The sequence below is a fragment of the Pleurodeles waltl genome, chromosome 2_1 (assembly GCF_031143425.1).
Source record: "Pleurodeles waltl isolate 20211129_DDA chromosome 2_1, aPleWal1.hap1.20221129, whole genome shotgun sequence".
In the NCBI taxonomy this organism is placed as follows: domain Eukaryota; kingdom Metazoa; phylum Chordata; class Amphibia; order Caudata; family Salamandridae; genus Pleurodeles; species Pleurodeles waltl.
Genome location: NC_090438.1, coordinates 65,849,925 through 65,874,799, shown reverse-complemented (window position 1 = coordinate 65,874,799; position 24,875 = coordinate 65,849,925). Strand labels below are relative to the sequence as shown.

At 47.4% G+C, this 24,875-nt stretch overlaps 1 protein-coding gene across 3 annotated transcripts in view; it reads left to right on the top strand.

Moving 5' to 3' along the window:
- Positions 1-24,875, top strand: part of STARD8 (StAR related lipid transfer domain containing 8) — a 417,850-nt gene that overhangs the window by 270,498 nt on the left and 122,477 nt on the right. The window contains exon 1 of one of the 3 annotated variants that reach the window (XM_069210141.1): positions 16,198-16,453. The exons of the other annotated variants lie outside the window; for them this stretch is intronic. Coding sequence (XP_069066242.1) covers positions 16,420-16,453 — 34 coding nt within the window. The 5' untranslated portion in view covers positions 16,198-16,419. Of the gene's footprint in view, positions 1-16,197; positions 16,454-24,875 lie in introns of those variants that run through there. 3 annotated transcript variants of the gene reach the window in all.

Genomic DNA, 24,875 nt, shown 5'->3' with positions numbered 1-24,875 from the left:
CGCATCAAGCTCCTTGACAACACTGGTGTGCCGTCCTTTGTATCCCCTCGGGGCAGAGCTTCGCGTGTTGTTAAACGTACAGCTTTGTACCCCTCAAGCTGATAAACTCCCAAAATTCCCATAAAAACAACAGGACCTTACCGTGAACATCAGTGCACCAAAATGCATGGGGTAGCTGTAGGAAAGTACCATCTTGCCTGGCATGTTACCCCCACATTTCACTGTATATATGTTGTTTTAGTCTATGTGTCAATGGGACCCTGCCAAGCAGGGCCCCAGTGCTCATAAGTATGTGCCCTCTATGTGTTCCCTGTGTGATGCCTAACTGTCTCACTAAGGCTCTGCTAACCAGAACCTCAGTGGTTATGCTCTCTCTGCTTTCCAAATTTGTCACTAACAGGCTAGTGACTAAATTTACCAATTCACATTGGCATACTGGTACACCCATATAATTCCCTAGTATATGGTACTGAGGTACCCAGGGTATTGGGGTTCCAGGAGATCCCTATGGGCTGCAGCATTTATTTTGCCACCCATAGGGAGCTCTGACAATTCTTACACAGGCCTGCCACTGCAGCCTGTGTGAAATAACGTCCACGTTATTTCACAGCCATTTACCACTGCACTTAAGTAACTTATAAGTCACCTATATGTCTAACCTTCACCTGGTGAAGGTTGGGTGCAAAGTTACTTAGTGTGTGGGCACCCTGGCACTAGCCAAGGTGCCCCCACATCGTTCAGGGCAAATTCCCCGGACTTTGTGAGTACGGGGACACCATTACACGCGTGCACTGTACATAGGTCACTACCTATGTACAGCGTCACAATGGTAACTCCGAACATGGCCATGTAACATGTCTAAGATCATGGAATTGTCCCCCCAATGCCATTCTGGCATTGGGGGGACAATTCCATGATCCCCCGGGTCTCTAGCACAGAACCCGGGTACTGCCAAACTGCCTTTTCGGGGTCTCCACTGCAGCTGCTGCTGCTGCCAACCCCTCACACAGGTTTCTGCCCTCCTGTGGTCGAGGCAGCCCTGGCCCAGGAAGGCAGAACAAAGGACTTCATCTGAGAGAGGGTGTAACACCCTCTCCCTTTGGAAATAGGTGTGAAGGCTGGGGAGGAGTAGCCTCCCCCAGCCTCTGGAAATGCTTTGATGGGCACAGATGGTGCCCATCTCTGCATAAGCCAGTCTGCACCGGTTCAGGGATCCCCCAGCCCTGCTCTGGCGCGAAACTGGACAAAGGAAAGGAGAGTGACCACTCCCCTGACCTGCACCTCCCAGGGGATGACCTCTGCCATCTTGGAAACAGAGGTGTCTGTGGCACACTGGACTGCTCTGAGTGGCCAGTGCCAGCAGGTGACGTCAGAGGCTCCTTCTGATAGGCTCTTACCTCTCCTGGTAGCCAATCCTCCTTCCTAGGTAGCCAAACCTCCTTTTCTGGCTATTTAGGGTCTCTGCTTTGGGGAATTCTTCAGATAACGAACGCAAGAGCTCACCAGAGTTCCTCTGCATCTCCCTCTTCACCTTCTGCCAAAGGATCGACTGCTCAGGACGCCTGCAAAACCGCAACAAAGTAGCAAGATGACTACTAGCAACCTTGTATCGCTTCATCCTGCCGGCTTTCTCGACTGTTTCCAGGTGGTGCATGCTCTGGGGGTAGCCTGCCTCCTCTCTGCACCAGGAGCTCTGAAGAAATCTCCTGTGGGTCAACAGAATCTTCCCCCTGCAACCGCAGGCACCAAGAGACTGCATCACTGGTCCTCTGGGTCCCCTCTCAGCACGACGAGCGTGGTCCCTGGAACTCAGCAACTCTGTCAAAGTGACTCCCACAGTCCAGTGACTCTTCAGTCCAAGTTTGGTGGAGGTAAGTCCTTGCCTCCCCACGCTAGACTGCATTGCTGGGTACCGCGTGATTTGCAGCTGCTCCGGCTCCTGTGCACTCTTCCAGGATTTCCTTCGTGCACAGCCAAGCCTAGGTCCCCGACACTCTAACGTGCAGTGCACAACCTTCTGAGTTGTCCTCCGGCGTCGTGGGACTCCCTTTTGTGATTTCGGGTGGACTCTGGTTCACTTTTCTTCTAAGTTCCTGTTCAGGTACTTCTGCAGGTGCTGCCTGCTTCTGTGAGGGCTCCCTGACTTGCTGGGCGCTCCCTCTGTCTCCTCCTCCAAGTGGCGACATCCTGGCCCCTCCTGGGCCACAGCAGCACCCAAAAACCTCTACCGCGACCCTTGCAGCTAGCAAGGCTTGTTTGCGGTCTTTCTGCGTGGGAACACCTCTGCAAGCTTCATCGCGACGTGGGACATCCATCCTCCAAAAGAGAAGTTCCTAGTCCTCTTCTTTCTTGCAAAACTTCAAGCTTCTTCCAACAGGTGGCAGCTTCCTTGCACCCTCAGCTGGCATTTCCTGGGCTCCTGCCCACTCTCAACACTGTTGCGACTATTGGACTTGGTCCCCTTGTCTTACAGGTACTCAGGCCCGGAAATCCACTGTTGTTGCATTGCTGGCGTTTGTTCTTCCTGCAGAATCCCCCTATCACGACTTCTGTGTTCTCTGGGGGTAGTAGGTGCACTCTACACCTACCTTTCAGGGTCTTGGGGTGGACTATTTTTCTAACCCTCACTGTTTTCTTACAGTCCCAGCGACCCTCTACGAGCTCACATAGGTTTGGGGTCCATTCGTGGTTCGCATTCCACTTTTGGAGTATATGGTTTGTGTTGCCCCTATACCTATGTACTCCTATTGCAATCTACTGTAACTTTACACTGCTTGCATTACTTTTCTTGCTATTACCTGCATAATTTTGGTTTGTGTGCATATATCTTGTGTATATAACTTATCCTCATACTGAGGGTACTCACTGAGATACTTTTGCCATATTGTCATAAAAATAAAGTACCTTTATTTTGAGTACTTCTGTGTATTGTGTTTTCTTATGATATTGTGCATATGACACCAGTGGTATAGTAGGAGCTTTACATGTCTCCTAGTTCAGCCTACGCTGCTTTGCCATAGCTACCTTCTATCAGCCTAAGCTGCTAGAAACACCTCTTCTACACTAATAAGGGATAACTGGACATGGCACAAGGTGTAAGTACCTCTGGTACCCACTACAAGCCAGGCCAGCCTCCTACTGTAGCCGTGGTCACATTGCACGCCACTTAACCTACACTTTCTCTCACGCGCATGCTTACGCATACACACACGTACACTTCTTCTCACATAAGCGCACACTCACCTGCAAGCGTGCATACAACATACATTTAAAATAATGTTTTGCTTGCCTCAGCTGCCAGGGAGTGACATATTCCAGCAAGCTGTAATTCATTCTTTATTCCACACATTGTGAATAATAACATATTATGGGGTGACCAGACGTCCCGGATTTCCCCAGGCAGTCCCGGGTTTTAGAGGTCTCTCCCGGTGTCCCGATGTTTCTCCTAATTTCAAATAAATGTCCCGGTTTTTGGGACAAAGGTCATATTATTAAATAAATGTCCTGGTTTTTGGGGCAAAAGTCAGATCATCTAGGGAAGCATAAGTTAAAGAGGCCTACAAGGTATGAAATAATTAAAGCATTTTATCTGTTACTGTCAGGCAATAAAGTTCCCTGTCGGCTCCCAGCAGAGAGACGGAGTGGGGAGCAGAGAGAGGTGGGTGGGGCGGGTTGGGGGAGCAGGGTGGGAGGTCAAGCCATAGCTAACTTTATATATGTAGTCTTGTACGTGTGTGTGTTGATATATATATATATATATATATATATATATATATACATACATAACACACATGCACACACACACACACACACGTAAAGGCACACATTCACAAAGCTACCCCAAAAAAGGGGACAGGCCAGATACAAAGGTGAGAGTAATGTCTTTAGTCCTTCTTTTATGTCTGACCTGTCCAGGTTTTTGCTCCTCAAAATCTGGTCACCCTAACATATTCACTGTTAGTGTAAAAAAGAATTGACAAAAAACAAGAAAAGTGGGTCTGCCGTTGTGTGCCAGGGACTCATTTTGCCACCTCTGAGGCCTGGTTTCGCAGAGGCGGCGCCAGGGGTCGCAGGCGGGTAAGCTGCGACCCCTGGAGACCCTTAGGAGTTAACATCCCCGCAGCTTATAGAAGAGAAAGCGCGCTATACATCCTGTTTTGCAATATTTGCACGACATTCTCAAAATTCCTGGCACGGGAAGCGCTCTCTTCCCCCCTCACTGCAATTCTGTGTCCTTTGCATCCTGAGGCGTCCTCTGGGCGCTGTATAAATAACTCTGCCGGGCAGCTGGTTGGCGGAGAGGAAGAGCTGTGCCTTGGAGGGGATGCACCTCCCCGTGTAATGCGCTGCCCCCGCCCCCTGTAGGCTTCCCCTGGGTGCCCGCTGGCGCCCTGTGCCCCACATGGGTCTCTGTCTGACATTAGGCCCGGTCAGAGGCGCGTGGGCAGGAGCGGGTTTAAGTTACTCATCGCAGGCTCCTCTGAGCGGCTTTGGGGGACATTGGTCAAAGTACAGGAAATCAGAGCACAGCACTACTGTCGAGAGCTGCAAGATGGCGGGACCCATGGACGTCATTTATCTTGCCCTGTGCCACCCCTGGCACTGCCTTTGCAACTCCTGGCCCAGTGCTTAATTTGTAAATAAACGTGCCGGTGCCTGAAGCTCTCCTCTTATGCACGCAGATGCTGCAATTAAATGTGGGAGCACGGAATACTGAGGCAGCGAAATCCTGAAGCCATCTAGGGCCCCTTTATTCTATTTAAAGTCACTCCCGGCCCATTAAGCTCATTCTTGCAGCTTTCCCCTTTTGTGAGGCCTTTTCCTATTTCTTTTCCTCAGTTTTTCCCATATGTGTCTTTTGTTCGCAGTAAATACTTGAGGCAGAAAAAAAAGTACCGGCTCTCAAAAATAAGTGCACCGAGAACACTAGGCACAAATTAAGCACTGCCCTGGCCTCAGAGGTGGCAACTTCTGTGTCAGGAACGCAGTGGCAGTGCGTTCTTATGTCCTTATGGACGTTGATTGGGCTCCAAGCTCTGTTTTTTTTTTTTTTAATTAAACTAATACTGAATAATTACATATTTTTCACTAGTAGTGTAACAAAAATAAATTACAGTTAGCTGCAATATGCTCTTCCATGGCAGCTGAGGTAAGTAAAACATGCTTTTAAATGTGTGTTGTGTGCTTGCCTGCGGGTGAGTGTGTCTGTGTGAGAGAGTGTATGTAAGTGTGAATGTGTGTGTATGTATAAGTATGTGTGAGTGAAAATGGATGTCAGAGGGCGTGTGATGTCACTTCCGCTTTCCCTGGCATTTCCGTGAATTGACGTCTATGTGGGAACCCTGTTAATTTGTGGACAGTGCGCGCCTAGGGGTGGCGTGTGACCTATAGTTGGCTAGACGTGATAAATACAACCCCTCGGTCTCCTCTAATCTAGAAATGTGTACACTGACCCTCTCGTGAGCATGCCAACGTTTTGAAATTGGAAAGAGGGAGAATCTGAAAAAAAAATCGAGATAATCAATTTTCGCCATTGACTTATATTGAAGCGAACGAGATTGAAACATCTTAAACGAAAAAAAAAAAAAAAAAAGCAATTTGGGCTTTTTTGGCATCCTGGAATCTCCTGCCCGAGTTGGCATGTATGCCCTACTACTTGTGGTTTCTTGCCTGACCTTGGACAGCTCTCCATACACCTTGTGGCCTGGTCATCTGGACTGGGGCAGCGCCACATCTCGTGGGCTCTTTTCCGGCCACGGACCGTTCTACACCCGTGGTCTCTTGGTATGGACCGGGACTACCCACCAGGTAGTTTAATAGTATTTGCGCTTGTACAGATATGTGGTGTGGTCCAAAAAAGGGACGATTGTGCCCGGCTGTGTGCAGCTGGTGGTTTAGCCCCAATGACGTCACGTCAGGGAAGCTCTACAACTTGTGACCCGGTCGCCTGGACAGATCTTGGTGTCTTGTCTGGACGGGGCAGTTCCACACCTCTTGCCTGGTCATGTGTTTGGGGGCATATCTACACCTCCTACCTGGTCATCAGTTCAGCGAAGCTCTACAACTCGTGGTCTGGTCATCTGAGCAGGAGGCGAACTATACCCTGCAGTCTGGGCTTCTGTATTGATTTTCTGTTCTTGGTCCAGCCATCAAAATGATCTGGCCTTTTGTGACCTGGTTTTCTAGATGGGTACAGATTCATAGTTTGGTCCTTTTCAGTGGATGAGAGTTGCATTTACTTGTGCGGTCATCTAGAAATGGGAAGATTTAGTATTTGCAATGTCCTTCTCAAGGACCGGTTTGGATTTGTGACCTCTAAGTGTCGTGTAGTCAGGGGATAGGCTTACTCTTTGTGTCACGGTCCCATAGACCAGGGCATGTTTTCCCTTTGTAGCCTGGTTGTCTGGTTGTTTAGACAGGGACAGTTTTACAGTTTGTGGTGTGATTTTTTTTTTCTTAGACCGGGACAGATGTATCCTTTTGTGACCTGGTTGGCTAGACAGGAATAGATTTACTTTTATGGCCTTTTCCTCTAGACAGGGACCGAATGTGACCTGGATGTGTAGATGGGGTCATCTTTCAATTCCTTACTTCAGTATTTGTTTGTTAAACATTTCCCAGACAGTATTACCACCTGTAAAAGTTACAAAATAATGACGAGATAGTATAAAAAATGTTTCACATTATGCCGCACAATTTGCCTTCCCTTGCCGCATAATTTAGACAACCGTGCTGCATAATTTGGTGATCCCCGTAAAATAACTCCACTGGCCCTGTTAATAGTACCATGACTTAAAAAGCAGAGCTATTTACTGTGGTACAAAGATCCCAGTGGCATAGACAGCAGAGCTGCCGCTCCATTTGCTCCATATATACCCGCCCCTCAGCAGCAGAAGCCTTCTCTGCAGATGGCATCCGGCCTGGCCGCATGTGGTAAGCATTAGCAGCGCCGGGGTCACTCTGGCTCGCGGGGTGGCATTGCCCTAGCAGGTCACCTCCTCGGGGCCCTGTGGGCAGGGGTGAGGCAGGCGCCCACCGCACTGTTGACAGGCAGCCCTGTCAGTAAAGGTCAGGACAGGGCAGCCTCGGGCAGGATTTGGGAGGCCTGCCCCTAAACTGGGAGTGTTTACATGGGCGGGGATCACACCGCCTTGGCACACACAACTGGGCACAGCTTGAGCTGACTGGCGTCATAACACGGAGAGCTAAAACCGGTAGGTCAAAGGGCGTTGTCTCTTCGGTTAGTTTTTAGTTCTTCATTGGTCAGATGTGAAGAAATGGACCGAGGGCCCCTGAAGGCCAAGCACCTCTTGTACATTGTTCCTTGATCCAATAAACGTTATCACCGCCACCACTGGATCCAGGCCTGTCCCTAGCCAAGATGGCGCCTGCCCTGGACACCCGCCCCCTCCCTCTAGGCACCCAGAGGGCGTCTTTGATAAAGGAAGTCGAAATGCCTGAAATGATTACACTTCGCCCCATTTTAGTGGTAAGAGATAATGATTAATTAATTATATCATTTTTGCAATAAAATATTTACTTCCTGGTGAAAGCTTAGGCCTTTCCTTAACCAACAAGCGGCAGTAAATCCAAAATAACTTTAATAACATTTTAATTAACAACTGCATTTGTCTAAACATCTTCATCTTGCCAAGAATTTAATTCATAACGAACCCAGTGGCAGACTTCCAAAGTAGCTTAAACATCTTTTTCAATAAATTGTTTGTCAAAACACTTTTGTGCAAAGTTTGCCTATAATTGTATTCTGCATTTGAAAACAAAAACAGTGGCCCAAACTGAAAATTGTATTGAACCCTCCTCAATACATACATTGCACGTTTGAGAGTAATGTGGCAATTTTGCATATCGTTCTGTTCTGCAAGAAAGATAGCTCAGAGGATTCAGTGTCTGCTGCAGAGAACTGAGTGTAACCACCAGGTTGGGTTGTGTGGTAAAGTTATATACTTCATCACACAGGGACAAATCTGTTTGTACTGTGTGCTTTGTGACTGGTGAATTATTCATACTGCTATAAAATTAGTATTAAGACAATTTTTACTATTATTTAACGTCCTAATAATAATTAAGATTATTACATAACTGTGGTTCATCTGGTTCATCCTCAGCGCAATTTATAGAGCATGTAATAACCCACTGAGCACCCCGATGCAAGATATTGGCGGACGAGTTACTCCGTCACAATGGATATTGTAAAGCTGATGAAAGAGGGTGGTCTGAGAACATACGGTTTTAGAAGTTTTATCAAATGTAGATGATGGGTAAGGCCTAAAGATATTGGTTGGGAGTTACAAATCTTAGCTATTGCAGAGGCAGAAGTCCAGCCGCCAGTTCTGTTACTAGCAAACAAGCAGAGTAACGGGTGAGCGTCGGTTGAGAGGGGACCACTAGATTCGGCCTTTACGGCAAATACAGACTCTTGAACACAACATGTTTTTCAGTGAGGAACGGGAATTCCAATCGGAGGTGGTGAGGAATAGGGACCCAACAGGGAAGACCTATCAGGACTCCTGGTGCCATGTTGTGAAAAAGTTGCCGCTTTTCCAACTTCTACTTTCTAAGTGTCAGTGTGTTACAGAAATTGAATCAGGACCATACCTTTACACAAATGTCTGTGAAGTGAGCGTCTGAAGGCAAGAGGGAAATAATTTTTTTAGCACTCAGAGGTGGTAAAAGCAGTACAGCCTCATTTTTAATTGAAATTGAAATTCAGGTTGCGTACTGCGGTCACTGGGATAGGGCAGGAGCCAAACGAAGAAGACCGTCAATCATTGGACGGTGTCTTTGAGGATCCTCCTATAATGAAGATCTCAGTCTTTTCTAAAGTAAGTTTTTGGAAATTTCTCCTGATCTGGGTAGCAACCACAGTGAAACAAGAGAAAAGTGATTTTTAACTAGAAGAGTATCTCTGTTCAGGTGAAGAGTAATCTTGGGGTCGTCCATGTATGTCATAACCCCCAGGCCAATTGATCCAATAAGCTTTGCAAGCGGTGGTAAATAGGTGATGAAAAGTGATGGTTGGTGACATAGCAAAATGGTAGGACATTATACTGGCATACATTAGAAAAAACATTTTACCAAAAAAAGTAAAAGTTTGACTTTCCTTAGCCTGCAGCATATCCGCAATCTTCTCCAGTCCCTGGCTCCAGACTCCTCCGAGTGTGAGGTCCCACAGTCAACTCTGTTATCCAATCCAGATGCTGCTCTCAAGCTGTTAAGCAGCATAAGTAAGTGAAGCGTCTTGATTGGCTGGAGTGGGCTGGCTTAGCGCTCCGAAAGGCACTGAAGGCCTGTGCCTGCTCTTCAATCCAGGTGTCTAGGACAGCCGGGTTGGAGAGGTTTGAATGGCGCATGTCGGGCTGGCCAGTGCAGGAAGTGCGGCCAAACTGACATGCGCACTTCAAACTGAAGTGACCACTCCTCACTGCTGCCAATCAGCAGCAATAACCCACTGGTCCCGCCCTCACACTCTGTTCATCTGGCAGAGAGCAAAAAATAAAATGGTAATAAAATAATTTATTGCCATTCTATTTTTCACACTTTCTGTGCAGCATTGTGTTGGGGGGGGGCAACGCGTATCAGCCCTAGAAGTCTCAGAAGTGTTTGATTTGTACATCTGGACAATCTCTTTTAGAGTTAACACAAGACTGACATCCCTAGGGGGTTATGCACTGATATTGACCAGTTCGAAGGTTGACCTAGAGCATCAGTTCTTAACCTGGGGTCCAATGACTCTGGAGCGGAGGGGTCCACGAGGCATACTCAGGGTGTCCTCCAATTATTTAGAAAATTAAATAATAATATCAGATTAATAAAGCATGCATGGACTAAAAAATCAAAATGTAAAACTGAGAAATGCTCTGAAAATGTGAAGAAATTTGAAGATAAAAATCAAGTTGGTATCCTTAACTTGGTTCATGAGAGCAGTAAAAGTGTAGCAAGTAGATAAATAAATAATATGGAAGATTAGTGACCTCGATTGAAGCACTGGTATACGCTAACAAAAAGAAAAGCATACATTTGGAACAAAAAATTCAAAGTGGTATGCTAGAGTCTACCATATTGCTTCGTGTTTTAGATACAAACCAAAATTAGAAATGCTCCAACCTTTCCATTAACAAAAATAAAATTTCGATTTTTGTATATTTTTTGTCTGTGAATTAAATACGATATTTAATGATTTGTGTATCCTCGCTCCTGTATTTTTGAGTTTTGTTTTGAGTTTCAAATCTCAGAAATGGCTTCTGTTGTGATCCCTGGCGTCTAGCAGTGATGCGGGGGGAGGCGGAGGCTGACCGTGCACAAACCGCTCATCTTGAGAGTTTGAGATTTCAGCTGGACTTTTTTCCTTACATCAAGGAACTGTACTATTCTGAATGGAGCTGTGACGTCAAACCGTGCCTCGGGAGCACTTTGTGATGTTGCACAATTTAAGAATATCTGCCTTGTTCTCGTAATTGGCAATTGTACATACAGGATGTGCTTGTTCATCCATGAGTAAAACACTCTTTCCATTCAATGACGAGTAGCCTATTTTGTCCTTAACCTGTTTAGAGGGTAAGAACTCATTATTTCCTGTTTTTGTAGATAATATTTCTAGCCTGACAGGAGCTCTTTTGGTTTATCCCATTCATTCACTGTCCTGCAGAAGTGTCTTGAGCGCTGAAATGTGTCATCCTGATTCCAGAATCTTCTAGGCCATCTATAAGACCGTATAGTTCTACAAATGTTGGTATCTATGTGCGCAACTTTGATAGTCCTAAGCCTTAAAATGCAGTGACAAAGTATCACCACCCAGTGCACGACTTTTACTCAGCAGTGCGAGGCAGAAGAGCTCCCGTACAGTGTATCAGAGTAGTGTTTAAAGATGTGTGACCCAAGAGGACTTATGACTCCAGCTTCCATGTTGTGAAGTTAAATACATGGAGAAAACAAGCATTGACAAAGCCAATAGGTTCTGCCTATGCAAGAGCTAATGGCTTTGCCAATGCGTTTGTCATGTACACCAGCGTGGTTGCTGTTCAGCAAAGCTAAAAGTTAGTGACATAGAGTGGAGCTTCCAAGAGTGGAGCAGAGTGTTGACGAGTGGAGCAGAGTGTTGACGAGTGGAGCAGTGTGTCGACGAGTGGAGCAGTGTGTCGACGAGTGGAGCAGAGTGTCGACGAGTGGAGCAGAGTGTCGACGAGTGGAGCAGAGTGTTGACGACTGGAGCAGTGTGTCGACGAGTGGAGAAGAGTGGAGCAGAGTGTCGAAGAGTGGAGCAGAGTGTCGAAGAGTGGAGCAGAGTGTCGAAGAGTGGAGCAGAGTGTCGACGAGTGGAGCAGTGTGTCGACGAGTGGAGCAGAGTGTCGACGAGTGGAGCAGAGTGTCGACGAGTGGAGCAGAGTGTCGACGAGTGGAGCAGTGTGTCGACGAGTGGAGCAGTGTGTCGACGAGTGGAGCAGTGTGTCGACGAGTGGAGGAGTGTGTCGACGAGTGGAGCAGTGTGTCGACGAGTGGAGCAGTGTGTCGAAGAGTGGAGCAGTGTGTCGAAGAGTGGAGCAGAGTGTCGACGAGTGGAGCAGAGTGTCGACGAGTGGAGCAGAGTGTTGTGGAGGGGCATAGATTGAAGAGGCGTCCAGTAGAATAAAGTGTTGTGGAGTGGTATAGATTAGAGTGGCAAATAGAGGAGTGGTGTGGAGTTGTAAACTGGAGTGGTGTAGGGTGAAGTTGAGTCGTAGAGTGGAGTGGAGTGGCGTGGAGTAGAGTGTAGTAGAGTGTAGTCGTTTGGAGTAGAATGCCACAGAGTGAATTGGTGCATTGGAATAAAGTAGAGTGTCACAGAATTGAGTAGCGTAGAGTGCAGTAGATTAAAGTGTCATTGAGTGGAGGGGCATACAGTGTACGGGGTGGAGTTGAGGGATGTAGAGTGGAGTAAAGTGCCATAGAGTAGCATGGAGTAAAGTGTCATAGAGTATAGTAGCGTAGTGTGGAGTAAAGTGGCATGGAGTGTCATAGAGTGGAGTAGAGTGTCCTACAGCGAAGTGAGTGGCATGGAGTGAAGTGTTGTGCCGTGGAGTGGAGTTTTGCAGAGTATCGTAGAGTGAAGGGGCATAGAGTGGAGTCGAATGGTATAGAATGGAGTGCCGTAGTGTGAAGTATGCATGGTGTGGTAGCGCATTGCAGTTACAGACAACAAATTTTCAATTGAAATGACCATTACATGTGCACTGATTTGTTTTGATTGTATTAAAATATTTGTTTCTGCCGCACTTCTGAATTACGAAAAATGTGCTTCATTTGTGCTTTCTTAATTTTGATATTTGTTTACATATTTGTGTAGTTCATTTACAGACATTTACATTTTGTTCTGTGCTAGAATATAAGCATTTATTTCCCAGTACCTGGCAAGATTGTGACATAAGTCCTCTCACTTTGAAGTAAGAGAGAGAAAAGTAAACACCAAGTTCCCTCAGAAGACAGCCTGACTTTTGACCTCTGTCACACAGCAAATGTGACAAGAACAAAATGTAAAGTCCTGTTTACAGAAAGCGAGGACTTGTGGAAGAATACAAAAAGCGATTGTGAACAAGCTTTGCTCTGGGGGTGGGACGACAACATGCTGGAGAGCCTAAAACAAATAAAGCCAGCAAAGAGAAAGCTAGGAAATGTGAGTTAGAAACCATAAGGCCAATGGTAAGCAACGGGTGGAATACATTCCAAGGGAAACTTTCAGAATGCTCTTAGGAAGTCTTTTCACAGCCAGACAGCCGGGCTGCCTGGTAGGCTTTGACGTAAAAAGGCCCGTTGATTTTTTATGTGTGTCATTTTCTCCAAATGTCAGACTGGCGTATTTGATTACAAACCTGTGCTGATCAAATTTCTGAGATCTCTTGGATCACTTGCCCTCACTTTGTTCAATAGAGACATTCCTCATTTTCACCATACATTTTTTAACTGAATTGCATATCAGACGCATTATTTGTTGTTCCTCTCTCATGTAGCAATGATTGTGGAATTTGAAAAGTAAGGCTGAAAATAATTATGCAATATGGTTGATAAATAAACTGCATAGGTGACAATTGAAAAAAATGATCTTCCCTCTTGAAACTTTTAAAGAACACTAGTGTGGGATCTCCTTTTTAGGTTGAGTGTTCAAGCACTTTGACCTGTTGTAAGAATTGTGGGCTCTTAACCATGCCCATGTCATGCTCATCACTTTCACTTGTTTGTGGGCTTGCCTTTCAAAAATCCACTGTTACCATTGGTGAATGCTTTACGTTTGTCCCTCCTTGGGGCGGTTTGTTACCGCCTTGGCCATCGACCCTGTCACATGAATAATTGCATGTTTGCTAATATGTTTGACTGCGAGCGAACTTCTTTTTCTTTTTGTGACTCTCCTTCGCGCTCATGCTCATGGCGGCCGTGGCGCTTTGAATTGGCTCATTTATGTCATCTGTTTTACTTTTCCTTTTCAATTTAAGTGGCAAGAAAAGTCCAGTTAGTAATTTACAATGCTAATAGCTCTAACTCGAGCAAATGCGAGACCCATTGCGTTGCAAATGCTTGTTCTGTGTGGTGTTAGTGCTGTTGGTCTAACAATTCCCACTCAGAAGGACCCACTGCTTGCTTTTCTTGTTCCCTCGTGCCCTCTGTTGCTCACAGTTTCTTCTTAGGGCTTTTTTGCGGGGGCATAGGGCAGAACATATTTTGCTCACTTCAGTTAGCCCAAACATGTCTTGGCTGGGCCCAGAACCCTTCAGAGGGCAGTGGGTAGAGAGAGAGATGCTTAGGTGGGGGTGATGAGAGAGAGGGGGGGAGGTGCAGATAGAGATCTAGAGGTGCTGTAGCAAGACAAGCAACGTTCCCAGAGGGTCCCTCAGAAAATGGGGCGGGGGGCCTTGGAAGGTGGGGGCCAGGTGCTCTTGCTCAATTTGCCCATTCCTTAAAATATGCCTGGCAGCTGGTGTCCTAATCTAACTGTTCCAGGCCTGACATTGTTTTTAAATAAAAGGGGTCTCTCGGCCCCATATGTGATTATAAATAAGAATAGACCATTGTACAAGTCTCCAACACGGGCTTCACATAGCAGTTTGCTACTAGACGCCTAATCAGGGGTAGGAGGCGCTATATAAATGTTGTTTCAATGCAATACAATATTTAGGTACACCACTGCGGTGACCAAGAGCACACGGTGCAGGCACAAAAGAACACACCTCAATACTTGTGCTGCTCAAAGGAACAAATGTTTGGATTTTGTTTACCACGGTGTTCAGTTGCCCCATTTCTATCAGGGTGAGGGGCCGTAATGGAACTGGGGCAATTAGAGGCAGCAAAGCCTTCCAAACACAGGAGCATTGTGCACTCTTGTGAGACAAATCCGACCTTTTGCTCGTGGCACGTGGCCATGGTGAAGTTCCATGCTGGGGGCTCGTGAAGGTGCCTGTGGGCAGAATGCTGTTTTTTGTGTTTCACTGGACTTTGCAAGCATGTTTGTCTCCGTGCACTGTTCACGCCTGTCATGGAGGCACGTGGCTCGCCCCACAGGCTCCTGTGGCGTCTGTCCTGGGCGCAGTTTGCACTTGGAAACAGGCACTTCCGAGTGCAAGGAGTGACTTTTCGTGCACACTGTGCACTTCTCCTCTGCAGTTCGTGCACTAACCCGCTAACATACTGGGTTAGTGCACGCATTCCGTTGGAAACGCGGACATGGGCGCCCCCAAGTCCTCAAGGCAACGATTAGGGTGCATAGCGGGTGCCCCAGAAAGGGGCCCTGAAGACCATACTTGAGAGTGTAGGCGCTACACAAAGCCTCACTCACTAGACTAGACTTAAAGATTTAGGTAACGCGCACACAGACTCAATTGTTTGTTGAAATGTAAATATTAAATGCAATTCATAGCCAACTCAAAGCCAGTCATTGAATCACACATGAAAGGAAGTCCTCAGTGCCAGTAGCGTTTCGCACATATCTCTGCAGCAGGCAGGGGCGTAGCTTGTTCAGTATGATTTTGGGGGGGAAGAGGGATTCAGATTTTTGGACAATCAAGCTGGCATACAATCTTTAATATAATGTTTAAATACTTTATACCACAAGCAGGGTGCGTGGGAGGGGCCTGAGGGCAGTAGCAAGGGAGAGGAATGCGGTTTGGTAGGAGACTAGGAGAGGAAACACAATAATTTGTAAAACAGCCAATACGTTTGAGGGCTTACAAAGCAGGGGAAGTGTGTGTGCATTTTTGTTCTGTGTGTATACACACATTCCTGGTGAAATCCGAATGACCGCTCACAATACCCAACTGACAGCACCTACCTGTACCCAACTATTTAACAGATAATGCATTTATGAGGGGTATGTAACACCCCGACCCCCTGAAGCCAAGCCCCTGGCGCATGCGCCTAAACGCACTGCCCTGTTTTACCTGAAGTTGTTGCATTGCACTGACGCTCACACGTTTTTAAGTTAGCCCGCATATAGTACCAATGTGCGCTGGGCGCAGACCTCTGCAGTGGGTGCATTGACTCCCTGAGTTGCCCATGAGCTCCCTTACTGGCCAGCGCCGTGGCAGAGGAGGGTATGGAATGTCTGCAGTGCGGACACACACTGAGACTTAGTGTACACTCAGACCCTATGGCCCCTCCCCCACCCCTCCTGCAGCCCACAGCTGTCCATGGGACATGTGTTCAGCCCGGGGAGGGGCCAGGGGGCCTCTCTGAGCCCACCGCAGCTGAAGCCGCCCTGTAGGGGGCATGTGCAGCCCCAGACAGCTCGCCGGAGCCGGACTCGGTGCGCTGCCCTGTGCCACAGAAACCCTGCGCTCTCACACAGTCACTCCTGGCGCAGGGCGCAGTGGTCCCTCCGATGGGCCATGCTGCTGGGCGGGTGGATGCGTGGGGGGCGCTGTGTGAGTGATCCGTCCGACTCACTCTCACAAGCACCCATGCGAGTCTGGGAGGAGCTGTCTGCGCACTGATTCAAAGAGCTATGCTGCGCTCAGAAGACCCGGTCTGTGAGCACTCTGGGTGAGGCCACCCGGACATCCTTGGAATACGTGTTGCGACCACCCACTCCTCCTTGGAATAACCACCGCCCCACCCTGGACGACGCGGAGACCACCCTCCGCTCCCCGGATTCAGTGCGGAGACCACCACACCCCTCGGAATCGCTGCTGAGACCACTACCCTCCCTGAAGCCCGCGAGGAGACCACCCCGCCATACCCTCTCTGGAACCTGTGTGTAAACCCACCCTTCCTGGAATTCGTGCTGACACCTCCCTGCCACTCCTTCCAGAATTTGGAGACCTCAGGAGTCGAGTAGAGACCACCCTTTCCTCCCTGGAACCCGAACCCGGGAGAGAAGTCCCTGTGCTTCACCAGGGAACTCACCCCCTTGCCCGAACTGCCTTCGACCCATGTGTTCCAATGCACAGGTTTAGGCACAAAAAGATCAAAAATGGTGAGTTGACATATACCTATAAATTTGTGTTTGTTTTAAGTGTATTTATTAATCAGTGCGTTGGTGTATGTATTCACTGCGCTTAGAGAGCGCAAACATAACTCGTGGCACATGAAAAGATTTGCAGGGAACTTTTGTAGCGCCTGGAGATGACTTTCCCCTCACCTTGGAAACGCAAAAAATGGCTCTCGCCTCTTCCCGTATGAAAAGTGGCTCTAAACAAATTGGATCTGTTTTGCATTTTAAAGCAAGATGATTAAATAGCGCTGTGCCGCGAGTAGCGTGGCCTCTAGGCGCTGTAAGGCGATCGGAAGCTGAACTTTCTGCTTGGTTACGATTGCTTTTAATTAAAGCACTGGGCTGTCGCCAAGTTTCTGAAATGAAACCTCCTTCTCCTTCAGGACGCTGCGATAAGAGGATGAGTCCTTGGGGCAGGGGGGGGTTTATCCTCAGTTCACCTGGGCACAGGGTTCGTGCTGTAGACCAGTGGAAGTCCCCTGGAGCTGAAAGGAGCAGGGGTATTTGGGGCATGTTTTATGAATGTAATTGAAAGAGTGGTTTGTGTGAGGGGCGCGTCCTCACCTCTTCCTCTGGGTCAGGCTATTGCAGTGCAATTCTGTGGTGCAAACCCTAGGTAAGGGCTGCTGTCAGTTTTGGGGTATGTAGACTGGAGAGATGCCTGTTTTGACCCGATCATTGCCTGGAACTGATCATCATTTCCAAAGTCTGTAGAAAGGTGGGAGATTGGAAACGTCTGATGTGCCAAGTCCTGTTATTCCCATAGGCCTAAGAATAATTTACATGGTTAAGGTACGGTACGACATTTACAGGATAAGGTTTTAGGCATTATTGCAATATATGCTCGTGCACAGGCACCCACTGTCCATCTATTTGTGGTCACAGCTGAGTTTGTAGTCGATATTTGCCTTTTAGTTACAGCTGCATGTCTGTTATTGCAGCTTGGTTTGTTGTTGCTGCTGAATTTGTTGAATTTGTTCCATCTGCGGTATGCCATCTTGTCTGAGTTTTGTTGCCGTGATTGTTTGATTTGCAGTCACTGCTGGATTGGTTGTTCTTTTGACAGTTATTATTGGATTTGTTTTCATGTCTATACTGGTGATCACTGTTTGGGTTCTGGTCTGTGTTTGATATGTGGATGTCGATTGGTTTACTGTTGTTGGTTCTTCAGTCAAGGCTGTTTCTTGGGTTGCTTCTAGATTCCTATTGGCAGCAGTGCTGGTGGTCTTTGTCCGTATGTTTATGGGTTAGCGCTCTCAACCTTGCTGGTAATCACTGTTTGGGTTCTGGTCTGTGTTTTCTCCGTGGATGCTGTTAGAGGTTTGCTGTTGGTTCTTCATTCAACACTGGTTCTCGTGTTGCTTCTAGGTCTGCATTGACTGTTGTGTTGATGGTCTATGTTCCTTTTTTTGATGGGTTAGCAGCCTCACTTGTGCTGGTGATCACTGTTTGGCTTCTGGTCTGTCTTTGATATGTGGATGGTGTTAGGTTTGCTGTTGTTGGTTCTTCAGTCAAGGCGAGTTCTTGTGTTGCTTTTAGGTTTGCATTGGCAATTGGGTTGGTGGTCTGTGTTGCTTTATTTGGTGGGTTAGCAGTCACACCTGTGCTCATGATCACTGTGTGGGTTCTGGTCTGTGTTTGATATGTGGATGGTGTTAGGTTTGCTGTTGGTTCTTCATTCAACACTGGTTCTCCTGTTGCTTCTAGGTTTGTATTGACAGTTGTGTTGATAGAAGATGCTCCTTTCTGTGGTGGGTTGGCAGTCACACCTGTGCTGGTGATCTCTGTTTGGATTATGGGCTGTTTGATATGTGGATGCTGGTACGTTTGCTCTGTTTGGTTCCTCAGTTAAGGCTGATTCTCACATTGTTGGTAGGTTTGCAGTGCTGGTGGTCTATGTCCCTTTCTTTGATGGGTTGGCAGTCACACCTGTGCAGGTGATCGCTGTTTGGGTTCTGGTCTGTGTTTGATATGTGGATGCTGTTTGGTTTACTGTTGTTGGTTCTTCAGTCAAGGCTGTTTCTTGGGTTGCTTATCGTTTTCCATTGGTAGTTGTGTTGGTGGTCTTTGTTCCTATTTTTGGTGGGCTGGCAGTCATACCTGTGCTGGTGATCACTGTTTGGGTTCTGGTCTGTGTCTGATATGTGAATTAGGTTAGGTTTTCTGTTGTTGGTTCTTCAATCAAGTCTTGTTCTCGTGTTGCTGCTAGGTTTGCATTGCCAGTTGTGCTGGTGGTCTATGTTCCTTTCCTTGGTGGGGTAGCAATCACATCTGTGCTGGTGATCACTGTTTGGGTTTTGGCCTTTGTTTGATATGAGGATGCTGTTAAGTTTGCTGTTTTTGTTTGGTTAGTGAAGAGTGCTTCTCATGTTGCTGCTAGGTTTGCATTGCCAGTTGTGCTGGTGGACTGTGTTCCTTTCTTTGGTGGGTAGGCAATCACACCTGTGCTGGTGATCACTGTTTGGGTTTTGGCCTTTGTTTGATATGAAGATGCTGTTAGGTTTGCCGTTTTTGGTTGGTTAGTGCAGAGTGCTTCTCATGTTGCTGCTAGGTTTGCATCGTCAGTTGTGCTGGTGGACTATGTTCCTTTCTTTGGTGGGTTAGCAATCACACCTGTGTTGGTGATCACTGTTTGGGTTTTGGCCTGTGTTTGATATGTGGATGCTATTTGGTTTACTGTTGTTGGTTCTTCAGGGGCTGTTTCTCGGTTTGCTTCTATCTAGGTTTGCATTAGCAGTTGTGATGGTGGTCTGTATTCCTATCTTTGGTGGGTTGGCAGTCATACCTGTGCTGGTGATCACTGTTTGGATTATGGTCTGTTTGATATGTGGATGCTGTTAGGTTTGCTCTGTTTGGTTCTTCAGTTAAGACTGGTTCTCGCATTGCTGCTAGGTTTGCAGTGCTGGTGGTCTATGTTCATTTCTTTGGTGGGTTGGCAGTCACACCTGTGCTGGTGATCACTGTTTGGGTTCTGATATGTGAATGCTGTCAGGTTTGCTGTTGTTCGTTCTTCAGTCAAGTCTTGTTCTCGTGTTGCTGCTAGGTTTGCTTTCGCAGGGTGTTGATGGTCTATGTTCCTTCCTTTGGTGGGTTGTCAGTCACTGACGAGCTTCTTACTTGGGTTAAAATGGCTGTTGGCTTTGTTTTCACAGATCTGTTGCTGGTGACTGTTGGGAATTGTTGCTGCTCATTATCTACTCATCATTGAGTCTGGGTTTTTGGTTGTTGCTGGGTTTGCCACCGTGTTGAGGTGTGCCAGCAGCTGGAGTTTTTTTACCTCTGTATAGAAGAGAAGATTTCTGGGCTACTTTTTGTGGTAGAATGTTACTTACTCGTCTATTTCTTGTGTGTTCAGTGGAAGAATCTCCTCATACATCTGCTACAGCTGTGACCTCACACATGCCTTCCACATGGGCGTGGCTTTTGAATGTTGCATTATAAATTATCAGTGAGAGCTGGATAGTGCTCCGTGTTCTGGAACTAGGGCCCAAGGCGCTGAGTTTGCCGATGAGTCCCAGCACTTCACGTGATTTGCAGCTTGCCGCTTGCACTGCTGTCAAACATGTGTGTACTGAACTCACAATGGAGCCGGTCACTCAAAAATGTCCGTGCCCGCACAGATGACATCACTGATGACATCACAGGTGACAGTTACATCGTACATCTAATCTATGAGATCACGGATGACGTCACTAGCACTTCATGGATGGATGTGGTGTGCACTGTACCCAGCCTGTAGTTGTGCCCTTCGCATGGTGTATTACGCCTCACAAAGCACATACATGCACACGCACTAATGCCCTTGATGTACTGTGTCCAAGTGCGTCACCTTGTGTAATTCAGGCCATGTATGGCCTCTATGTACTGCTCAGAGTTCAAAGTTTATTACAGCCCGCGCTTGTATGTTTCCGTTTAAAGCACTGATTACAGATATAACTGACCAGGGCAGGGCTTTAAGTGGGCCGGGTCCCTCCGGGTCTCAGACCCGGCAGTAATTTAAAACGAGTTTTGAAACTGGTCCCTTTCGAGCCCTGTAAACACGCCCTTAACTTTTCATATAAGAACACTGATCGATTTCTGAATAATGAGGATAAAAAACGCGAAGGCAATCCATAGCGCCCCTGCTAGTATTTCCTGTGTTTTACCTAATCTTGCATTTCCTACGAGTGATTGCTTTTTACAAGATGTTACGTTTTTTTCAGGCACCATGTTAGCCTTGTCTAGAGCTTAATTTGAACTGATTGGCAGCCAGTCGTTTATAACGGGGCACAACTGAGTTGTGACTGAAGGCAGCGCGGGTTTCTCTCAGGGGGGCACAAGGTGGTCAGAATACGTGGCCATCCATTCCTTGGCCTCTCTGCGAACTCGCAGAGCAATGTTCGCGGCGCGCAGGTCAGTTGCAGTAGAGATTGTATGCAAATGTATGGGGGGGGGGCACTTTGCGCACATTTTAATGTATATGTTTAAGCTCTGCCCTTAATGATATAGACCCCGACATATAAAGACCCCACACTTTTCCCCTGTGCATATGAAATCTGGGGCGTTGAGCTGGGCTGTGCCCAGTGCAGACAGCACACACTGCACTAATTTTGCAGTTTGCACACAGGCTGTGCACGCCGCATGCCCTTCCTCCGCGGGAGCCATTGTCTTCTCTGTTGATCGGAAGTCTCAGCGCCGAAAGGTGGGCCCTGCCGATGGGTGGACTCGGTGTACGGAGCCCCTCCCTATTTTTTAGAAAGGGGACGCCGTTCCCTTGTGCCCGACACAGAGAGGTGTTCCTTAGCGAACTGCGAAGGGGAAACACTTTGGAATTCTAGATCCCTTTAAGAGCGCCAGCAGCAAAGAATCATTAACAGCAATTTTAATGTTAAAAATATACACCCAGCACATTTTGTTTGGTTTCTAAACGAGTCTAAAAAAATTAATTTACAAGCTCCATATGTCTGTTCAAAAAAACATTGTGACTGTCAGCCGTTTCCAATCCCAGTTGCACCTTTGATTTGTGGAAAAAACCTCAGTGGTTTATTAAAGAGTAAAAGCAAAAACGATCTATTTCTATTATTTATGTGTGATTATGCCAAGCTGTTTCTGTAAAGTAGGCCCTTGGCCTCTTAAATAAGGATTATTATAAGGGCATGGCATCTCTTCTTGTGACGTCACTTCATGTCTCGTCATTTGTATCTTGCATATGATAATTAGTCGGAGCGCTGTTTCCCTTAAGGCTTGTAGGGCACAGGTTAGTAGTTAATCCATTCACTCATTCGTGCACACAAATGTCAGAGCAGCAGAGCGCGAGGTAGAGTGCTTACTTAGTTTGTAAATCACTACGTGCCCGAAGTTTTTCTCAGTAGCCCGCAGCCGGGGCTGCCGAATGTCGGGGTCACCAAATATCAAGGGTTCATTAAACTTGGTTCCGCTTTCACCCGGCACCGGACACTCCATGTCCCTTTATTTCACCCTTCTGGGTTCTGTCTCACCCTTGCTTTGTATCTGTCACTGGTTTTCCCTCCATTTTCCCGCCCAGTTCCCCCCTCCCTTTCTGCCTTTTAGTTTTGAGTCCGAACCGATGGTGAAAAATACGTTTCGGTCCCTGAAAATCAGTGCCGGTGGGCCCCACCTTCAGACACCAGGTCAAATTAAGCAGTGTCTAGAATTAAAAGGCACGCGTGTGAAGAACGTGCGACCTAGCACTCAACTTGTCGAGTACGTTTTGGAAACGAGCAGGCCTCTCGAGAAGCGCTCTGGTGCCCTGGTTACCTTTGTTTGCAGTTTATGTAGCGCGAACTCGACCCCAAGGTATTGTAGCGCTACATGAGCACCAGTTACACTGCACAAGGACCCATTAGTCGCTCCAGAACTGGACATTAGCTGTGAAGGGGAGGCAGGCTCTGTTTGCGCCCCATAGAGCACGTACATACACACACGTGACCGACGAGGAGCTATGCCCTTGGGCTGGGGGTTCAAGGTGTTGTCACTGTTTCCTGCAGGAAGTGAGCGATGGACTCCCTCGGGGCGCACACAATGGGGGCAGGGCCTGTCTCGTGAAACCGGACCCCATCCTGCCTCCTGCTGACCGGAGGGGACCCATGGACCAGACGTAATTACAACATTTCTGGGGCATTCCTAGAAAATATGCGGTTACCTCAAGCCGGCCGCAGCTGGCATCTGGTTCGTGGCCTGTGTCTGGCTGTCTGCCTGCCCCAGACTGCCAGCCAGAAGCCCCTCGTCTAGTGTGACGGGCGTCCTGGGTTTGCCGGGACAGTCCCGGTGTTCCGCCTGCTGTCCCGGCAGATTTTAGGAAATTTAGATACATTTTTAGAGAGGGTTGTCCGAAAACGGTGGGGGTGGTATTGTTTGTTTTGAAAAGCAGAGATAGCTAGGAGATGTAATCCCGGCCATCCTACCCTCGTCTGACTGCTCCCGGGCCCTTATGGCTGCCCGGGTATCTGAATGTCTCTGACTGCCTCCGTGCCTGCATCTGTCTGCCTGCAGCTGCCTGCATGGGTGTCAGTGATTCCTCTCCGACTTCCAGCATGCTTCTGACTTCCTTCATGCCTGCTTTTGGCTCCCTCATGGTGCCTGCATCTACCCGTGTGCCTGTTCTGTTTCGCCTCTGTGTGCCTGCTTCTGACTGCAAGCCGGCTGCATCAGAGTGTTTACAGCTGACACCTGGTTCTTGGTCTCTGGATGGCTGTCTGCCTCAGACTGCCACAAGCCCCTCGTCTGACTGCTTCTAGGCCTTCATGGCAGTGTAGGTATGTGAATGTCTGACTTCTTTCACGCCTGTTTCTTACTGCTGAGTGGTGCCTGCTTCTGCCTGTGTGTATGTTCAGTTTCTCCTCAGTATGTGCCTGTCCCAGACTGGCACAAGCCCCTCGTCTGACTGTTTCTAGGCCTTCGTGGCTGTGTAAGTATGTGAATGCCTGACTTCTTTCATGCCTGCTTCTGACTGCTGAATGGTGCCTGCTTCTCTCTGTGTGCCTGTTCAGTTCCTCCTCAGTATGTGCCTGCCTCAGAATGCCAGAAGCCCCTCGTCTGACTGCTCCCAGGCCTTCGTGGCTGTGTAGGTATGTGAATGTCTGACCCCCTTCATGCCTGCTTCTGACTGCTGAATGGTGCCTGCTTCTCTCTGTGTGCCTGTCCCTTTCCGCCTCAGTCCCTGTGCCTGCTACTGCCTGCAGGCTGGTTTTTGCCTTGATATTGGTTTCTTTCTGCTGGTGAAGCACCTCACAGTGCCTGATTGTATGACTGCTTCCGAGCCCTTCTTTTCCACTGCTGCCTGCTCGCCTCTCAGTCTCTGCACTTACCTGTCAGGGGCGACATAAAGATAGGATTATTTTAGTGTTTTTTGAAAATGTACTCCCATGGCACATGTGTGTTTTTTCACCAGCACACCATGTATATTTATACACCCTTCCACTACAGAACTGAAAGAATATTTAAGAACAAGAGAACAAAATCCATTTATGTTTGAACTGTCTCTCCCCTAAAATCACTTCTTATTTCTACTCCCTGTCTCTTAAATTCCTTGTATTTCCTCTTTCTGTAAATGATCATTGCTTCGATTCTCTACTCTTGGCGAATCCCCATTTCCTTTACCTGTAATCTCCATATGTGCCTAATGTCTCAGATTTCAACACCCTATTTTGCAGCTTTTTAATATAGTTTGAACTTGGGCCTAGAGCATCTGAGCGCTTTATATGAGAAACAGACATTTTACCAGAGAGCCAGGGATTACACGTTTTTAGAAACGTAATTTAGTGATTGCCCCAGATCACACGCAGTTGAGCGGAGGCCGGGATTCGAACCTGGCTCCGCAGCTCTAGCCGATAGTCTCTTTAAAAATCAGATTTCGTTATGTTTCTATTTCCCCCCTCTCAGATTCAATTGTATTAGAATTTCTTTCTTGACATTTTCTTACATTTCTACTTTCTTTCTCTTCTAAAATGTGCACATATTTGTATTTTCAAGTCTTATAATCCCATTATATTTCTTTCTCTCCCAAACTTCTTTCCCGCAGTGCAAGTGAACACATGTCCCTCATTTGCTTTCTAGTGGGGTTGGGGCAGGTGGCAGTGCGTGTGGGCATCCAGGTCTCCCATGTGTCGACCTATGACCTGCTGTTAATTTCACGACCAAGCCAGCTGGGACATAGCTCAGTGGGTCAATGCAGCCGCTGGGACATCTCCATTTAAGAAGGAGGTCACAGGCCAGAACATTGGAACAGCCGTATCAACCCTTCACCCTTTCAGAGTCCATAAAATGAGTATCATTAATTTTTTAACAATTTAAAAAGCTCATCTTAGGACCTGTCGGGGTCTTGGAATTAAGGGTAAAACATCTTCAACCAAGAATATTTTTAAATCCATTAATATATAATCTAGAATAGTGGGGCTCTTCTCCA